This window comes from Aythya marila, assembly GCF_965140915.1.
Source record: "Aythya marila genome assembly, chromosome: 1".
In the NCBI taxonomy this organism is placed as follows: domain Eukaryota; kingdom Metazoa; phylum Chordata; class Aves; order Anseriformes; family Anatidae; genus Aythya; species Aythya marila.
Genome location: NC_139042.1, coordinates 169,378,807 through 169,397,977, shown reverse-complemented (window position 1 = coordinate 169,397,977; position 19,171 = coordinate 169,378,807). Strand labels below are relative to the sequence as shown.

General features: G+C 37.6%; 1 protein-coding gene across 4 annotated transcripts in view; it reads left to right on the top strand.

Moving 5' to 3' along the window:
- CNOT2 (CCR4-NOT transcription complex subunit 2) overlaps positions 1–19,171 on the top strand; it is an 85,765-nt gene that overhangs the window by 50,423 nt on the left and 16,171 nt on the right. For all 4 annotated transcript variants that reach the window (XM_082760643.1, XM_082760640.1, XM_082760641.1 and 1 more), the window contains 5 exons: positions 9,079–9,145; positions 12,259–12,406; positions 13,019–13,201; positions 16,065–16,144; positions 17,391–17,516. In XM_082760643.1, coding sequence (XP_082616769.1) covers positions 9,079–9,145; positions 12,259–12,406; positions 13,019–13,201; positions 16,065–16,144; positions 17,391–17,516 — 604 coding nt within the window. The remainder of the gene's footprint in view (positions 1–9,078; positions 9,146–12,258; positions 12,407–13,018; positions 13,202–16,064; positions 16,145–17,390; positions 17,517–19,171) is intronic.

Genomic DNA, 19,171 nt, shown 5'->3' with positions numbered 1-19,171 from the left:
GGTTGTCTTTTCTTGATACTGTCCCACCAATTTTGCAGCTTTGAAAACTTTTTCTAACCAAAGTTAATTACCCTTTTAAATACTTTTTCACCTGGAGTTTTATGTAAGATGGTGTTCTGTGTATGAAGGCACAATAAACATATTGATTGTGTTGTTATTTGGATAACACTTACTACTGACAGACAAAAATAAGTTTTCTCAGAATTTTCAATGAGTAAACTAATAAAGGATCATGTTCAGAACCTAGATCCAGAGTTATGAACACCTGGTGGGAAAACCTTCCAACATTCTGGATCTTGAAACATTTGTCAGTCTTTCTGATTTGACACATTGAAATAGAGTATATTAAAGTGTGGGGGGGAAAAACTTAGAGGAAATTTTGGGCAAATAAGTCAATGATCACTTTTTATATTCAGAAACTGCAACTGGCAATAAAATGACTAAAACTTAGCACACACAATCTGTTTGCAACAGTAATTGAAAAAATTGTCTTTTTGTAGTAGAGTTGTCTAAACATTATGCAGTTTTATGCAATTTAAATTATTCCATGTCCATGTCTTTTAATCTTCAGTTTCTTGCGTGTCTTTACTCAGAGCAGGTAAAGCTTTATATAATGTACTACAGGTTTTAGATACAAGTGTGTAGAAAATGGGTTTGAAATAGTTTTTTTGTTTTTTTTTTTTTTTTTCTCCAGTGTATCATTTATACATACAAATCCCTGATCAATACATGCTTCATGTATCCTGTGGGGCTCTTCAACCTGAAAGAGTAGCTCTGAGGGAAGCTCACTGCATGTGGCCTCCTTAAATACTGCTCTTTGGGAAAGGCTAAACCTTGGTTGGAATTTGCCATTGCACTGAAGTGAGTAGGTGGTGGTCTTTTTAACTTGGTACGCCTTTATCGAAGTGATGAATTGAGGCACAGTAAAAGTTACTACTTTCCAAGAGGTTGTTACTGAGTTCAACGTGTGCATTCAAAGCAGAGGAACATACTGAAACCTTCCTCAAATTTTGAGTAGAATAAGGATGGTTGGACCAGATGATCTTGGAGGTCTTTTCCAACCTTAATGATTCTGTGACTCGAGTATTGTGTGAAGTTTTGGGTGAAGGACATAAAACTATTAGAGGGTGTCCGAAGGAGGGCTGCAAAGATGGTGAAGAAGGGTCTAGAGGACAAGATGTATGTGGAGCAGCTGAGGCCCCTTGGTTTGCTCAGCCCAGAGCAGAGCTGATTTTTCACTTTACTTTTGACGTCAGAGTTTTTTCTTGTGAAGTGGCATTGCCTTCAGGTTGAGTACAGTGATGCCTTGCACGCAATTTTACAGGGTTGGGAGTTTTTTTACATATTAAAACAAGGTTGAAAGAACTCCTTTAGTTAGAGATTTTTTTTTTTTTTTTTTTCAAATTGTGCTAGGAAATAGTTCTTTGCTTGCTAGGATAGAAAAAACACTAGGAGACTGTCTGAAAAAGATGTGGAAAAAAAACATTTTATGCCTTTTAATGAACTCTTTTTATGGCACTTACTGATTTGGTATTCTTGTGACTTGTTGCTTTGGCTAGTTCAATTTTTAAAAGAATTTTCTTTACCTGAAGGTAAAGTGAACTAAGTAAAGGCTTCTAAACTCATCTTAAATTTTGAAGGCTTCTGCCAAGTGGCAACAAGTAGCAGCAAATAGTTTAGCAGATATTTTTGCTTCAGAGCCTTATTCTAGCTAAAAAATGAAAAGCTTTCCCCTAATTTGCCTTTTTTTCACTAGGGAATACTGTTCTAGACAGTCGGGATTTATATGCCATTTGAAATGGGAAAGTTGCATGTTGCTTATCTACACAATTGCTTCTAAAATCATATGGGTGCTGCAAGGGTCTATTGTTTTGAGAACAAAAGAGCAGTTCCTTAGATTTTATTCAAGCTATCTAACACTTCCTCTTTACTAAAAAAGCGACTTTTATGGGTGGCTTTGCCATGAGTCATCGCAGCCTTGCTGTGATAAGTAGGCAAGTGGAACACAGCGTAGCCCTGAATGCTCATTCTTTGAATTCTGCTGCACTTAGTATGAGATAACTGGGTCAAAAATACAAGAAATGGCATATTTTATTGGACTTGTATAAAATAAAACAGTTTAAGACTTGGAGTGAAGCAAACGTGGTACTGTAGCTTGAATTGCTAAGAAGGGGCATGCTGTGCCCACAAAATAATCACCCAGCTTATTTGTGGCTGGTGTCGCAAAGCTAATTGAGCTGGCTCTGTACTCAGTAAGATCATTTTAAGGACGGGGTTCCGTGTATTTTTATTTGGATAGAGAGAGAATGACAGAAATTGGTCATTCAAAGATTTCATATACTTTTGAACTAATGTCCTCAAACAAAGGGAAAAATGACAACAAACTTGGGACCCATTCGATGTGAATTTCTTTGATTTCTCATGCATGAGAATGCAAGGCATTGCCCCTGCAGGGTTTGACCAGTCTGGTCCAATCCATTGAGGATGCCTAATATAAGAAGAGGGCAGCATTTTGCCCTGGAAAGTCTGGCAGCTCAGGGACTTGTGAAAAGAAGGGGCAGCTTACCTGCAAAGACCTGTGGTAGACTTATCTTCCATTGATTTCGACCATTCGCATTTGAAGCAGTTTTATCAACCACCTCTTCCTGGGGTAGGGAGTGCTAGAACTAAAATATGCTTTATGTCAAGAAGTATCTTCTTTTGTTCTTAATTGCAGGTACAAGTCTGATTGTGCACAGTCATGCCTTTTAATGAAGGTCTGCACAAACTGTGAGGAAAGTTAGATTTTTTGCAGCGAATGCTTTTCCTTGTTTCTTCTCCCATGCTTTCTTGTTCATTTTTTCTCCTAGTTGCTCAACAGATGATAAAGGGCTCGTAGCAGTATAGCAATAATTCTGATTTGCACTTCCAATGGGGAAGTTTGCAGAGCTCATTCCCTTGTGTAAAAAATAATAAAAAATAAAAATAAAAAATCAATATTTTAACTGATTTGGGGCTTTCTCAGTTGAGACCTGATGTTCTTTTGCAGCGCAGTTCTTTCAAAATGCGGCTTCTTGTGAAAACAAATATATTTTAACAACTGGAGCAAGTAACATCAAGCCTGCAGATTAGATTTGGCTCATGGCAAGTATTAATATGGCTCCGTGACACCACTTTCCTGAATTTTCCTGAAGTAGAAAGCCCTCTGATTTGGATCCTGAGCTAGGTGAAATGGATTATTGATTCTGGGAACCTGCTTTCCAGAGGGTTCTGTCCTCCTTGCATAGCAGAAGCACATTCACCATGGATTAAATTCAGGTGTTCCTCTCTCATGAGACAATTGCAGACCCAGTGGCATGAAGGGAGGTGTTGGTATTGTTGTCTTGTAGTGGAGAGGATAATATTACAAAGGGGTGGTCAGAAGATTTTTGTCAAAGCTATTTCCTGCAAACTTTACTTTAAAGTAACTTTACTTTAAAGTAACTTGCAGAACCTTTACATAACTTACTGTGTTGTCAGAAACACAGCCTTAGAAATATGTGGTACTTTTACCATAGGTGAAAGCACTGAAACAAGATTAAGGTTACCATGGAGATTGAGATCCAGAATCTTGCTAGATTTGGGAAACTAAATGTGGAAGCATTTATCACTCTTCAGGAGACATCTTTGGTTTAGGGTTGCTGAGCACCACCACACGTTGTTCTAGCTTGACTCTGGACTTTTTCATGCAATTCTTGAGGATTTTGAGGAATCCTGTGGTGTCTTTTTTTCCAAAAGCATCTTGCTTGGCATTCGCCTTAGTCATTGCATGAGAATTTGTTAGCTTAGTCAGTCGTAATTCAACTTCAGATGCTGCACTTGGAGTTGTTGTGTTTAAAAATTCCCATGCAATCCCCTTGTATCAGAAGGAGCAGTCGAAGCGCTGAAGCTAATGCTGATGGGTTTAATTGAGCTGGTTTATGTGAAGATAACTTTCATATTTGGAATAGCTTTGATCCATTTGTGGACAAAAGAAAAAGAAAGGCTTGTTTTAGGAGAAAATAAAGTAATGTCTTCTATTATAAATGGAAAATGAGTATTTTTATATGCGTTATATTGCATGTAAATGTACTCATAGATTTGACTGAATAGGGGGTTCATTTGCCTTGCTTTGTGAGATATATTCCTTGAAGTGTGAGATGCAAAGCAATGGGCTTGCATTTTACCTTCCTGAAGAGTGATTGACATGCCTGGCATCTTTTAGTGGGTGCATAATGTATTTTAACAAAACACATTGTGAACAGATTAAAGGTGCAATGCCTTAACTTGAAAACAGTTGGGATGGTTTCCATGGGATGAGATAGAAGAAACTCCCTCAACTTGTTGTTAGTTTTAATGCAGTGCACCTTTTCAGAATCCATCATCATTCTGCTTACAGCTTGCATTTTTGTTTTAACTTCATACGACATAACTTAAGTTATGGCCTATGAAGGAAGTATCAAAAGTTCAAAGTGCAAAACCCCCTTTTTCCGTTTCACCTGTAAGTTAGTATTTGGTTGGGGTTATCAAACCAAACAATATATGATAAGGTAATTTAGTTAAGAAAATAGATTTACATATCCTGACGGTTTGCAAGAAGCATACATCCAAATTAGTTTGTTTCACATCACTTACGTTACAATCTGAAATTGTCACAAAGAAATTAATTTCACTGTTGATGATTGTAGCATTACTTCTATACTGTTGAGTTCGCATTTAATTCTTTACTACACTGTGGTAGGTAGTATTGTTTCTGTGCTTTATCTAAAAGTTACATTTTATTTTATCTTCACTTAAATCAAAGATATAAGATAGGTTTCACATGTCAGCATCAGCATTTGAAGTGGTTCCTTGGACCGGATTACGTCCATGCATAAAATCACGTCTCTTCTGAAAGGAAAAAGTTCTGGTCCCTTACACAAAGATTCATCTCACGGAACAGATTGCATTGTAATTATTGGTGTTTGATATTCTCAGTGTGTGGGGGGTGGTGCTGGTGGTTTTCTTTTTTTGTGTGGTTGGTTTTAGCTTTTAGTATGCAACTGGATATTTGATTAGAATAAAATACTTGCTTGTTGTCCTAGTTCTTAATGGCTTACGACATTTTTTGTAGCAGCTTTCAACAAGTTTTTAGTAACCTCTTGGCTCATTAATGCACTGCAACATCGGACTGAATGTCTTACACAGAGAAAATTTGTTTTAAAACTTTTACTTTCATAGCCGCGTTAACCTCTGTCATTAACAATTAATGACAATTAATAATGTCATTGTCACTCAAAGGCAATATCCTGCCTTTAAGACCTTCAGATACAGCTGCCAACGAGAGAAAACTTCCAGCTGAGCGTAATGCAGAAGGTGGTGCTTACCGCGCGTTCCTCACTCCGTGTGCTGCCCAAGCACTGCCAGAGACAGGAGGCCACAACCTTAAATGATGAAATCTGGAAGGCTGAATACAATTTCATGTATTTTTTTTTTGCTATTGTATTTGTTTTTATATTTCACAAGTAACGGATATCAGTAAAATTTTCACTTATGAATAATTCCCTCCAGTTACCAGGCTCTCAAAGTTTGCTCATTGTTCTCTGATTTTCGGGTTTATAAATATTTTTTTGCAACGTGTGAATTTTGTGAACACTATTAAAAAACAGCTTGCAATATAGAGGAGGACTGATAATTCTAAATATTAAAGTGGAAGAGCATGTAAAATCACATTTTTATCGGTTATTTGTTGGGTTGGGTAGGTTTTTTTTGGGGCATCACTGTAACACTTTCTCCTTTTGAGGCTGTGGGTCAGCTGTTTTATTATTAAACAGCGCAGCACAGATGGCAGATACCAGAAATAAAGTAGTGCAAATACAAAATTATGCTGATGCTTGCACCTGTGAGAAAGCCATCATTTATCAAGCCAGATATTACTCACACACTTTGCTTCTTCTAACGTGTTTTTGCTTTTAGGAACTGCATTTCTAGAGTCAGGTTGAGGTCGGCTTTGTGTTAAAGTGGCTTCGGGCTGTAACTGCATAACGCAGTGCCCTTTGCAGGAGCGTTGCTCTACTGAAGGTTTCTTTGTGCCACGGCAGGTATGGTGACAGCCAGCTGTCCCCGCGGTGGGGTGGCAGGCTGCGGGGAGGAGGCAGGATGCTGCGGCACGGGAGGGAGGTGGAAAGAAACCCCATAAGCACTGCTGGTGCTGCTGAGCCTCCTCCTGCCCTGCTTCCCAACGTGTAGGGGAAAGCCCATTGCAATAGCTTGGTTAGTTGTATCGGCCTAAGGTGGAAGAGAAGCAATAATGCCAAAGTTTGAGGAGTGGTGGTTATCTGTACGTGTGCAGCAAAAGCTGACGGTGTCAGGAGCTTGTTGGGTGCCTACTGCTGGGATATGCTGCTCATTGGTGTGATTTCAGTAATTTGGGTAGGATTCCTTGTTTTCCCAAAGGTCGTTGCAGGTATAATTTTGAGCACTGTTCCTAAAATACGGACAGATTTCAGTAAAGTTCAAAAGCCTCTCTTGCACTTGGTAAGATCTTTAGTGACCCTAAGGGTTAGACTGCTTCAGCTTTGGTAAGGTTGTGGTGCCTTTTGGTTGTTATAGACCAAAAGAAATTCACGAGTGACTTAGAGCCACTGCTTTTAGTACACTCTTGGAGAACTTTGATCAGCCCGTTAGGGATCCGCTGTATTTCTTCTTTCTTCTGGAGGATTAATATATTTAGGACATGGAGGATAACATGACTTTAAAACGAGTTGCTTGACGTGCTGAATTTGATACGTGGCCTTTATTCTGGCCTTCCATGAGGGTTGCTCTCTGAGTCCTTTTGAATTTCACTTTTCCTATAACAGCAAATGGCGCAACGCACGTGACCTACTTTGCAGTGTTTCAAAAGGAAATCCAATTTGTTATAAGCATTGTTCCTTAAATGTTATTCGTCATTTCTTTTCTTTTAACTGTTTTTTTTTTAAAAAAAATTAGTACTCAGTATAGAAGAGAGGGGATTTTATGTTCCTCTCTTTCGAATAGTTTAGTACCTCCTAGGTCTGTGATTATTTATGTATGCAAGCTGATGTTATAACTGCAAGATTTTTATGCTGAGATTTGTACCATCTTCTGCTTATTATATCACATGCTATCACTGCAAGTTTGGACTAACCTAAGCAGCTATTCTTGCGGGATTTTCTTTTTGGTCTAACTGTTTTGCTTATCTCTCTGAAAGCGGGTAGTAATTCGGTCTGCTGCTTGTGCCTTGGTGCCTGATCGGCTGTTAGGTTGTGGTTTTTTTTGTTTTTTTTTTTTGGTCAGTCTGTCTTTTGAGGTCTGTCAAACTTATTTTTCCGTGGAATTAGAGTTTGCCATCCCTTGCAGCACATTCCAGGCTTTCCAACTTGTCAAATGTTAATGTGTTTGTTTTTCTAAGTGTTTTAAGAAAGGAAAGCAGAAGTAAAACTGGCGTAAGAGCTTGTTTTATCAGTGTTTAACATACGTGAGTTTGGTAGCTTGGGCGGGGAGCGTGCTTTTGGAGCCTGTCTCCCCCGTGTCCCCACTTCACCACACCTCGGTTCATGTCGCAGAGCAGCCGTGGTGTGAATCCGTCTGATTCCTTTGGGAGCAACGTGAGCTGGAAGAGATGCTCCAGGAGTGCACCAGTCATATTGCGTTCACTAATGGGCAACTGGTGCACAGGATCAGGTGTTCTAATTAAGGCTAACTCCAGTTAGAAATGTATACAGTATATACGTTAGGCCTTCAGGCAGTCTTTCACTAAGAAGGAGGAGCTTAGATCCACGCTGGCATGTATTTCAGTTATTGTTTTTCTGCAGAAAGTTTTTGTCTTAGTAGTTCAGCCCTCTTATATGTGCAAGCGTGTGTGCTTATTGCTGTGGTTGATTCCTACAAAATGTGTGCGCAGTGTTCAAAGTACACGTGATTGTGTAGAAGTTTGAGGTAATATTTCCAATATATTTTCTGACAGCTTATAGGAATTTTCTACTGTAACTTTTCCTCTCATGCCTATGTATGTATTCAAAAAATCATAAATACTTTGTGTAATTTATAAACATCAAAACCACTCCTGATATTCAGTGTCTACCCTGCAAGTTTTACTTCTCATTTCTGCCATCTAGATTTGACTCAGGTATAGACAGCTAGCTAACAAATCCAGTTTCTAAGGTTTGTTCCAGCGTTATATCTGTCAAGTTTAAGTCAACAAAACACTTTGCAGTTCATCACAGTGAAAGGGATTTTGATTGGAATTTTTTTCTCTCAAGATGAGAAAGGTTGAAATCCCATTACCTGGAGGAATCCAGGTATTCCTGTTTTTTTTTTTTGTTTTGTTTTATATATATATATATTATATAAATATATATATGTGTATATATATATATGTATATATATATATTTATATAATATATGTATCCTGGAATGGCGGCTTGCTGAAGGAAGCTGTGTAATCTGTTCTAATGCTTAACTATCCTTAAGATTGCAAAGTGTTTGTTTTGTTTTGTTTTTTCCTGAATCTCCTGTTCCTCAAATATATTATCAGTGCATTCCACTTCTGCAGCAGCATGGAGAGTTCCTTCTTTTTCTCTCACAGTTGTGACTGGTGTCCATGTCCCTACCTTAGTTGCCTTCTTTTTGGCAGTGTGCAAATCACAGTCTTTATTCATGGGTCATGGATTTTTAGATCTTACTCTTACCTTTCAGATACTTACTCTTGAGAGTCTGTAGTTTATCACATTTCATGTGTAGTGCCTGGAAGCGGGCAAAAAAAGGTTTTAATGGAAATACCTGGTAATACACGTTATTTCTAAATTATTTCTCTATCTTCCTCCTCTGTGCTAAGTGTTGCAAGTTAAAGAAAGTCTGTTTTTATACATTCCAAGTCATAGATTTTCTTATTGACATGTAATGTACTGGTGTAGTTTTTATTGTGCAGATATTTTAGGGAGTTTCTAAAACTTGATGATTGAAGAAGAGGGGGTTTTCATTTGCTTGATTGGCAAAAGAATGTGCTATTGCAAACTTTCGGAGCAAGGTAACATGATATCTTTGTGTCTTTAACCTTTTGTTCTTTCTTTTAAATTTTAGATGCTGGCATCACCATCAACATCAGGTCAGCTGTCTCAGTTTGGGGCAAGTTTATACGGGCAACAAAGTAAGAACTATTTTTCTTGATTTTATTAGATGTTCTAGTTACACACTCTGGATAGATAACTCCTAGCTCTTTAGGCTTTTTTGCTGATTGTAAAGGCTGTCTGCTTGAGTGTGTGCGGTTTTTGGTTATTTATTTATTTTTGCATTATTATCCATTTTTTGCAGTGTTTAGTACGCAAAGTGTCATGTATTGACACCATATAGCTGTTACATATCTAAGTACAGTAAACCTATTAAGAGTGTCTGTGATTTAACTGGCTCTGAAAAAAAAATGATGGAAGGTGAGCTGGGCCAAAATGAGCCTGCTTCAGAAAAACACGTAAGGAATAGAAGAAAACAAATTATAACTGATATTTGATGCTCTGCAGGAGCAAATTAAGTCTTGTCTATATGTTTGGCAGCTCACATTTGGCAAAGAATTACGCCAGTAAGTTTTGTTTCCTTCTGTTTCGTTTTCTTTCCATCTATTGAGGATTTTTTTTCCCATATCTGCCAGTCTTGTGTATACTGTTGCTGCTGAAGATACAGAGAATTAGTCACAGTGTGCAGTGCTGGATCAGACCTAAGTGCCAGAGTTAAGAACTGAACCTCCCTGTAGTTGAGAGGGGCACAGGCAGAGTGAGTCAGAGCACCTGAGTTAGATAGAGTTACACAAGTAAAACAGGTTTGTGAACGCCTTTCATCACTGTGCTTTTGAATGTTTGCAGCTTTCTAGCCAAGTGCTTCCCACTCAGATACTAAGGAAAAGTGTCTTCAGGATGTTTTAGAGTGTGGATTTTTTAATCGGGACAAACTAAAAGCTTTGTCTCTTAGGTACATGACCAGAGGTAAAAGTTTTTGTTTAGGCTTTCTTCAAATAGTTTAAAATTTATAGCGATTTTTGACCCTCTCAGAGGCTGTTGATGGGTGACCACATTACACCAAGTGGTTTTTGATTATGCTACTGAGACCTTATAGTCAGTTTCTGGCCAGTCTGAGAGTCAGGTTTGGATCTTGGCTTGGGTCCTCAATGTGGCACTGCTGAACCTTTCAGGCTCAGCTGTTCAAAGATACTGAAGTAGTGATTTATTCTGTTTGTCACTGTTATTTGTTGATTATTTTTATTGGCAAATATTTTTTTTCATGAAACTTGGCTGTTCAGCCAGTTGTATGTTCTTTCTAGGACTTAATCTCACGTGGAGACATGCATGGCTGAAAATTAGGAAGTAAATATTGTAAAGGTTCATTTTCTTCCAAGTACTGAGAAAGAAGGGGGAGTAAATGCTTCTGATTAAATATTTTGGGGAAAAACAAAGCAGCTCATGTCCATATGCTTTTAAATTCATAGGTGTCAATCATTTAGCACAATATTAAACTTATTTTCTAAGCACAAAACAAGCCACTTCATTGATCAGGCTGTGATGTAGCCCGTGTAGATCTCTTGTCTCAGATTAAAAATTGCGAAAAAGGGAAGCATAAGGAAGATTTTTTTTGTAATGGTGAATATTTCAACTGCCCGTACTTGCCAGACGTAAAAATATATTAACAATACTATCCATAAAATAAAATAAATCTGATCTAAAGAAAGCCAACATCAAAAAAAAAAAAACGTTATTAGTGAAAAACTGGCTTTGTTGGAGCAAGTACTTGACAAAATTAACCTAAATGCAGTAATTATGTTTTTCAGTGTATTGTCTCTAGTTTCGAATAATGTATTTTCTTTACCATTTTATTTTTAAAATTCCACCTAATTGTTAATTAGTGTGAAATATTTATAACACGCTCATTGAAATTATTCTGATGCAGCAAATTGCCAAAATATTTACAGCAAGCACCTTGATACAATCAGCAATTACTGAAGTCTTGCGAGGCTTGTTACAGTGAGTCACGCTACCTCTTAGTCTGAGCGTAGAGAGAGAAATTCGTGGTATCAAAATTCCTCATTGCACGCTTTTTGGGCTGCAAATTGTAGGGTAAAACACTGGGCAGGCAGTGCTGCAAGGATGGCAGCTGAACAGCTGCGGGGTTCCTTCAGACCGCGTCCGTACCAATAACCTGAGCGTATGCTCTGTCCGTTCTTTGCATTCCTCGTACTTCATCATGTCGTACGCTGGCATATTCAGCTCTTCTGAAGGGGTGATCTATCATCAGAGAGTGCTGATCCCTCCTAATTTTTCTTTCCTTTTGTCTACCACATAAGGTTTTGAATTCCGAGTCTACCTCAGCAGCTTTATGCTAAGGTGATAGGGCTGTTATTTATAGCTCTCAGGGTTTATATGCAAGTGTACTTCTGTTGATATGTTGCACTAAATGGCTTCTTTTGTCTTTGGACATCACTCTGAAACTTCATGAATACAGAAAAGCAATGTGAGAATGATGACAAACTTCATGAAGTTTTCTGGTATTTTGAGACAGAGCAGCCAACTGGCTATTTTTTGTTGTTCTGAGTTAAGGTGATTTACATATGTATATATGGATATGTATATATATTTAATAAAGTGCAAACTTTATTGCACCAAAATCCTTGTGTAGAAAATACTCCTGATCACAATGTTCAAAAAGCAGAAAAAAAAAAAATAACAAAAACCCTGCTGTATGCTTATAATTGCTAATTGAGGGCAGTTAAATTCCTGCTTGCTTTCGTTCCTCAAAAAATCAAATCTAACTTGACCATAACTCTTATCTAAAGGAAACTTAAAGTTTACGAAGAAGTTTCCCGAAAGGTTGATTTTGTTGTCCTGAAAGCAGTGTTACTTAAAATTCAAAATTTTATTTTTTATTATATATTTGCAAAACGGTACTTTTTTTTTAAAGATGATGTATAGATCTCCATGTCCTCATCAACAAATCAAAACTCATCCTGTTCTCTTCAGTATACATCCCAAAGGCAACAAAATGCTGTTAGTGACTCAGAGGCTGAAATTGCTCAAATTTCACAAAAACAGGGCTATCTGTGTGATAACGGGGCTTCTACTATGCAAAGAAGGACTTAGCTTTTACACTGCACTTTTCCTTCAGTCGTTGCACTTTTTTTAGGTTGTCAGCGTAAATTGTTTCCACCCACACCTACCTGATGGCTAAGACTTTGTTCCGGATTGCTATATATCTCCACCCCTCTGAATTTTTTTTCAATAGGTGCACTAGGCCTTCCAATGAGGGGAATGAGCAACAATACCCCTCAGTTAAATCGCAGCTTATCACAAGGCACTCAGTTACCGAGCCACGTAACGCCAACAACAGGGGTACCAACAATGTCACTTCACACGCCTCCATCTCCGAGCAGGTATTTATTGATAGCCAATGTTTCTGCAATTGTGTCTTTCTGCAGAGCACTTATTAAATGTTCTGCATATTGTGCCTCAGCTACTTTAGTCTGATTAAATTAAAAAATATATAGTTTTTATTGACCACTGTCTGTGTTAGGTAAGTAATACTGTAAAACAGTAAGATAAGGCTTACTGTAAAATGGTATTTCAGTATGTAAAGGACAGTTTGCTGGCAAATCCTGCTTCAGAATGTAAGAGACTGGATTTTTTTGGCTATTCTGGAAATTGAATGGTTAAAGTTTTTAAATGGATGTCATACAGTCTGAAAATATTAAGGTAGTAGGTCTGAAGCGCTCTTTAATACAGAGCTGTAACACCTTTTTGAATGCATAATACTTAAGTATTTATCTAAACCTGACTGAGGACTTGATTAGTACACAATGGGTCATCTGGTGTTTCTGAAGAAATCCCAAACTACGTTAATTATAGAGAGTAACCCAAACAAGCTGTGTTGATCTAAGCATAAATTAAGTTGCAACAGCTCGAAGTCCATCCTATGTTAGTAATTTAAATGAGTAACCAAATAGTATTGTATAGATTCATCTCTATGGATGGTTTTTCTCTTTCAGGGGGATATTGCCTATGAATCCTAGGAATATGATGAACCACTCCCAGGTTGGTCAGGGCATTGGAATTCCCAGCAGGACAAACAGCATGAGCAGTTCAGGGTTAGGCAGCCCCAACAGAAGCTCTCCAAGCATAATATGTATGCCAAAGCAGCAACCCTCTCGACAACCTTTTACTGTGAACAGGTAAGGCTGTTTGGTCAGACCATCCCTCTACAGCCATGGATGGACATCCTCATTCTTTAGTACTCCTCTCAAAGTCTGATTCTTATCCATCAGAAGAAAACTTGAAAGTGCTGCTTTGTGTGTTCCAGTCAGTAGTAAGCTTTGAAGCTGCTTTTAATACTCGTACAGACTTTTTGAGGCCTTTCAGCTAAATTCTGTTTCTGACTTTTGAATTTCTACCACTACTTACACAAAATATGTGATGTTTCTATTGGGTTCCTGAGTTTGTTCTGGAAACATACCCTGATTTTTGTGTATATCCTTCCATTTTAAGACTATTCATCTATGAGTTCGGGAAGAAGTAAGGCAAGACATAATACAGAATAACTACTTAACAATAACAATAATAGTTATTCTGGAAGAATTGTTAACTGACTTGGACACAATAGGGACATTGTATTTTACTTCTTTGAATTCTGGAATAACATGGAGAGCAGTGGTTTACCACTCATTTAAGGATTTGGTGTTCATTTGCTGCTAGAAATTTCTCAATCTTTTTTTCTATCTTTGGGCAAGATTCTGGCATCAGAAATCACTGGGCTTTAAACTATGATTTGTTGGTATGGTTATGCTTAGTTTATATTGATTACATTGTAGTAAAAAGTGTGTTGATTCTAATTACATATCACGTAGTCACAGCTTCACACAACTGACCATTTTCCAGGTTTCATTCCCCAGCCTCGTGATCCCTGTGCTCTCAGTTTCTTCCTTTTTCTCACTTTAGGTCCTACCTGCGGGCCTGACTGCTACACTGAGCACAAACGTGCTCGTTACAGTCAGATGCTACCTCTTACCCAATCTAGAATTTTTCAAAACAGATGAAGAAAAATGAATGTCAAAGTTATCTGAAACTTGGCCAATCTGTTCAGTTTTGGAGCTTTGCATTATGATATAGGCATTAAATAAAACTTCTCTTAATCAAAGTAATAGAGATTTGGTGGTAGTAGTTTGTGTTCTTGGAGCATGAGAAGACTTTGCATTTTGCCTTTTCTTTCCTGTAATGTAGCAGCAAGCAAAGGAAATGATAATTTCAGAAGATAATTTTATATTTTAAGATATTTTTGAAACTTGAGCATCACAAAAGTTTGAAATGGTAATATATTTGAAAACTACATGAAGAGGATAATGAATTTGGGGATTGATAAGTATATAGAGGAAGTACTTGTTTAAACAACATCCAGCTGTAGGACAAAGATAATGAAATCCTAGTGTGTAGGAGCGTTTGAATTAAAATCCTCATCTTTCACTGTTTGCATTGTATAGTTCATGTTAATGCTGCTACAGCTTTTACAAGTAGAGAAGGACATATCACTGGAACAATGACAAGTTCTTATTCCACAATTTATTAGTCTGCAAGTGTCAAAATAGTATATATCCAATGGTTAATTTGATTAAATGGTGAAATGATACTTGGAGGGAACAAAAAGTTTGTTCCCTAGTGAGATGTGCATGAGTTATGTGACTTCCATGAAGTATTTTGTGAATTAATGCCTTAGTTGGAGCAACGAATGTTTTTAATACTTTGAATACATAAAATACTTCACTTCGCCTTTCTTAGTCCTATCAGTAAAAGATGTTGGAAGCTGAGATGATGCGGGTTAACAAACAGTTTGCAAATAATTGTAGGGAAGCACGCATCTTGTGGCCTAACCCCTTTCTTATCCTTTAAATTCTTGACCTGGTTATTTCAAATTGCCTTAAAAACAAACAAACCTTGTATGAGAAACATGGTCTGCTATCAAGCTAGATTATATACCCTCAAGATCAAATTGTGTCCAGTTGGTGCTCTCACTAGGTCTAAGATTCACAGAGGATACCAGCAATGTATTCCTTCCAGTGCATGAAATGTCAGAGATCTGGATGTCCTTCAAAATGGATAGGATAATGTCCTTTATCCTTCAAAAAAAAAAAATGCACCATCTTCCTGGAGCAAAGCAGGATAGGACCATTCCTGACTAACTGTTCCCTTTCTTGATGTCTCTGCCCAAATTGAAGCATTTAGGGTTATTGCAAATTGAAATTAAATGCTGCAGATTTGGAATTGCGAAAAACTCATATGGATAAAATTTCCACTAGGAAAACATTTGGCACTTTTATGCACGGAAACTTCTAAAATATCAACTTACGTCCTGTTACAGGGAGAAGTGAGTGTTAGGGTTTCCCATAGGGCAGAAATTCCAAATTTCACTCAGTTCTGGGCTACCTTGTAACTTCTCAACATCTTCAGCTTGCATAGGATGGAGCGGATTGTTTGTCAGACCTATCTAATTCTTAGATGTCTTCAAACATTTTTGCTTGACTGTATGAAACTTCATTTTAACCGGTGTCCTTGTGTGGCAGAAACCACACCAGTGTTCCTGATACTGCCGTGTGTACATTGTGGTGATTGCACATAATAACTTCCAGCTTTTAATTGAGTCTTTATGAACTTGATCACTTCTGTGATCCAGCTTACCACCTGCAAGCGAATACTTTAGTCTGACTTTTTGCTAGTTTATTTCCTGCTGTTTCGTTTTTCAGCGTGAAATTTTTCAGTAATGATCACGTTTGTCATAGTTTGTTGGTTGACAGATATCTAAGATATTGTGGCTATTGAAAAAAATCAAGTTTTGAAGTCATTTCTGGTTGTATTGATTCAGCAGTGCTTGCTCAGAAATTTCAAAAGTATAAAGGAAAGTAATTAAAAAATGAGTTTAGGCTAGTAGGTGTTGCTTTAGCTGAAATAATTTAAGTGTCTTAGGCTTTTTTCCATAATGCCTTCAGCTGGGAATTAGGAAGCCTCAATACCTTTTTCTCTGACTTCTTGGATTTTTTTTTTTCACAGTATGTCTGGATTTGGGATGAACAGAAATCAGGCGTTCGGAATGAATAACTCCTTATCAAGTAACATTTTTAATGGAACAGGTGAGTTTACTCACATTTATGCTGATTTTGAAGTACAGCAGAAAGATTTATTTATTTATTATTGGATAAGGCTGGTTGGAAGTACTTGGAGTGCAGTTGTTGCACAGAAGCGCTGCCCTTACAAAATAACTCTGTGATCTTCAGCAGAGTCTGTAACCCTGACGTTAATGTGGGAAAAGTATTTTGTTATTTTAGTTTGAAGATTCAGTGGAGATACAAGTGTATTAATGGTTGGTTTGTTTTTTCTCATGGCGTAACGCAACATAAGAGCAGTGTTATGACACCCAGTGTCACTACTTCATGCCAATGGATTGTGAGCAGATACTCACTGTACCTCACGTGACTATAAGTTACACCTGGTTGGCTACAAATCCAAAATAACCTACGGAATCAGAAAGGAAATCAGAGAAGAAAAGATTCACGTTCCTATGAAAGCATTACAGAGGATAAACACAGCAGGACAGCATTTTTAGAGACCTCAAACTCCTTTTGAGCAGCTGCTTTATGAAGTGATCCTTTCAATCAGTTGTTTCAGTTGTGATTTTTCCCAGGAAATTACATCCTCACCTGATTTTAATGATTTGAGAGAGGGAGATGCTCCTGCTCGATGGTGCCATAGGCTCATGGGTGCTGCGGTTTGTTGGTGGCCACCCACCCGGGGGCACCGCTGATGTCACAGCACGGAAGGCTCAGCCGAGGGGTTTGGTGTCCCCGGCACCTTCTGATATCTCCACGGAGCTGCCCTGCTCACCTTGCCCATGTCGTGTGTTCGCCATTACAAAAATGTTTCCCATGTTACTTGTCCTGTGTTGGCACCGTACCTGCTTGAGCTTTATCGTGTCTTACCTTTCCTAAGGAAAAAAGAGCTCCTTGATGCTGTTGCTGATATGGGTTATTATCTTCTCTGAAATCTTTCCTTGACGGCTCCTTACGTTTTAAATGGGCTACTTATCTGAGTCCTGTGGTTTTGCTAGTCTGCCTGGATTTTACACATTCAGTTTTTAATTCAAAATGAGCAAACCTTGTTACTAAATCCTACCGACTTGATATTGTTTAAATAAAAACTTGATGCTCTTTCACCTAGTCCCGTAACACAGAAATTGTATTTATTTGTGATAATTATAGTAAGAAAAAAGTTGAATTTGAAAGAAGAAATTATATCTAACATTTATATTGCGTATAATGAAGTCCTTGAGTAAAAAAAATAAATAAATATGGAAATTTAAAATGCCTGCTTTTATTATAGATGGAAGTGAAAATGTGACAGGACTGGACCTCTCAGATTTTCCAGCGCTAGCAGACAGAAACAGAAGGGAAGGAAGTGGCAATCCAACTCCATTAATAAACCCTTTAGCTGGAAGGGCTCCCTATGGTAAGGTTATATATTTGAAAACTCTTTGAATGAAATATGTATTTGCTTGTTTCATCTTTTGTGGGTTTTAAGACAATGGGTTGCCTTTTCTAAAATGCCATCTCCAAAGTCTGATTTTTTTTTTTTTTGATATAAACCATCAGTATATCTCTATGACTGGAGATTTCCCTCATTTTTTTGTAAGTATTAGGACTTAATTTGTTTTAGATTCACCACCAATAGAGGCTGCTGGGGTTTTCAGTCTGTTTGGTAACTCTAAAGCTGCTCAACCTCAAGAAATGTCCTGAGCAATAAGTTGTTTTCTAGTTGCATGCATACAAAACCTGTTGAATTCTGAATAGTATGTTTTAGAAATAATAATTATTAGAGATATTTTTGTAGCAGTTATAATCATACCATTTACTTTCATTGTTTATTGATAGTACTTGCTCTAGCACTGTTCACTGTCACTCTTATGATGACGATCAGATTTCAAAAAAAAAATAGCCTGTAAGCATCAACTATTATCAGTCAGATTCCAAATCTGTGTCTTATATAACTCTTGCTGAACAGCTTAAAAAATAATAAAAGGAAAAACTTAAGGGTGGATACAAATCTTGCTATTTGGGTCTGGAAAAAATTTAGGTAAGTTTAGCATGAAGGACAAAACTTTTTTTTTGTTACTGCTTTAGTAGACTTTGACATGCATGTTGCATCAGCTGCTCTGAAAAGTTGCATTTATAACTTATTTTCGTGACACTTGTCAAATTTCCAACTAAAAATACCTAAGTCTTTTCCATCTAAAAAAAGCTAGTGTTTTTAGGAGATAGCTCCAATTTTAATTGGAGAGAAATAATAGATACTGCGTTATCAGGAGAAAGTAGCCTCATGGATTGGGTGTAACCAAGGCCCTCTGCTTAAGATAGCTGTGAGAAACAGCTAAACAAGTTAAACTGAAGTGCTCCTGAACACAGGCAACAGTCACTCCCCAAATAAAGGCTCTGGAAAGTCATACTGAAAGTGGAGAGCTAATATGGCTCGTAGCTTACACACGATTTTCTCTTTCCTCAAGAGAAGCCTCTACTTGGAAAAGTGATGGAAAGTAGGAGAGAGGTCCATGCAAGTGTACTTGGAGCGTGGGTCTCGGGTTTAACATTTAGCAGCATTGCTGCATTAAAAAAAATAATAATAAAAAAAAATAACCACTTGCTCCTCTGCTTACAGCATTTCCCCATTTTGGTGCTACCGTACCTGTTTGCGTGACTGTGTGGTGAACCAGGCAATAAATGTCTGTCTGAAAAGTTTCCTTCAGCATCTGCTAAGTGCAGGGGATAGGTGTCGTAGAAAAAATTAAGACACAGGGATATGAGATGCACTGGACGCTGTCTCCACCAACAAAAAGTGGAGAGTGCTTTTGGTTGTGGTGAAGAAAAAGGTTTGAAACTCTGAGCAGAGGCATAATTTCGTCATGCTTATCTTATTCAAGAAAATAAGCCTTCAAACGCTTTTTATGTAGAAGGAAAAAATGCAATAGAGTTAATTCATTATTCTACTCACCCACTGGAGAAAATTGTAGTAACTCTGGATTAAAAGGGGTTACAGCAGAAACAAGATTAACTCTTTTTTCTTAAAGGAGCTTTGACCTTTAACTTAAGAATACTAGACAAAGTCACACA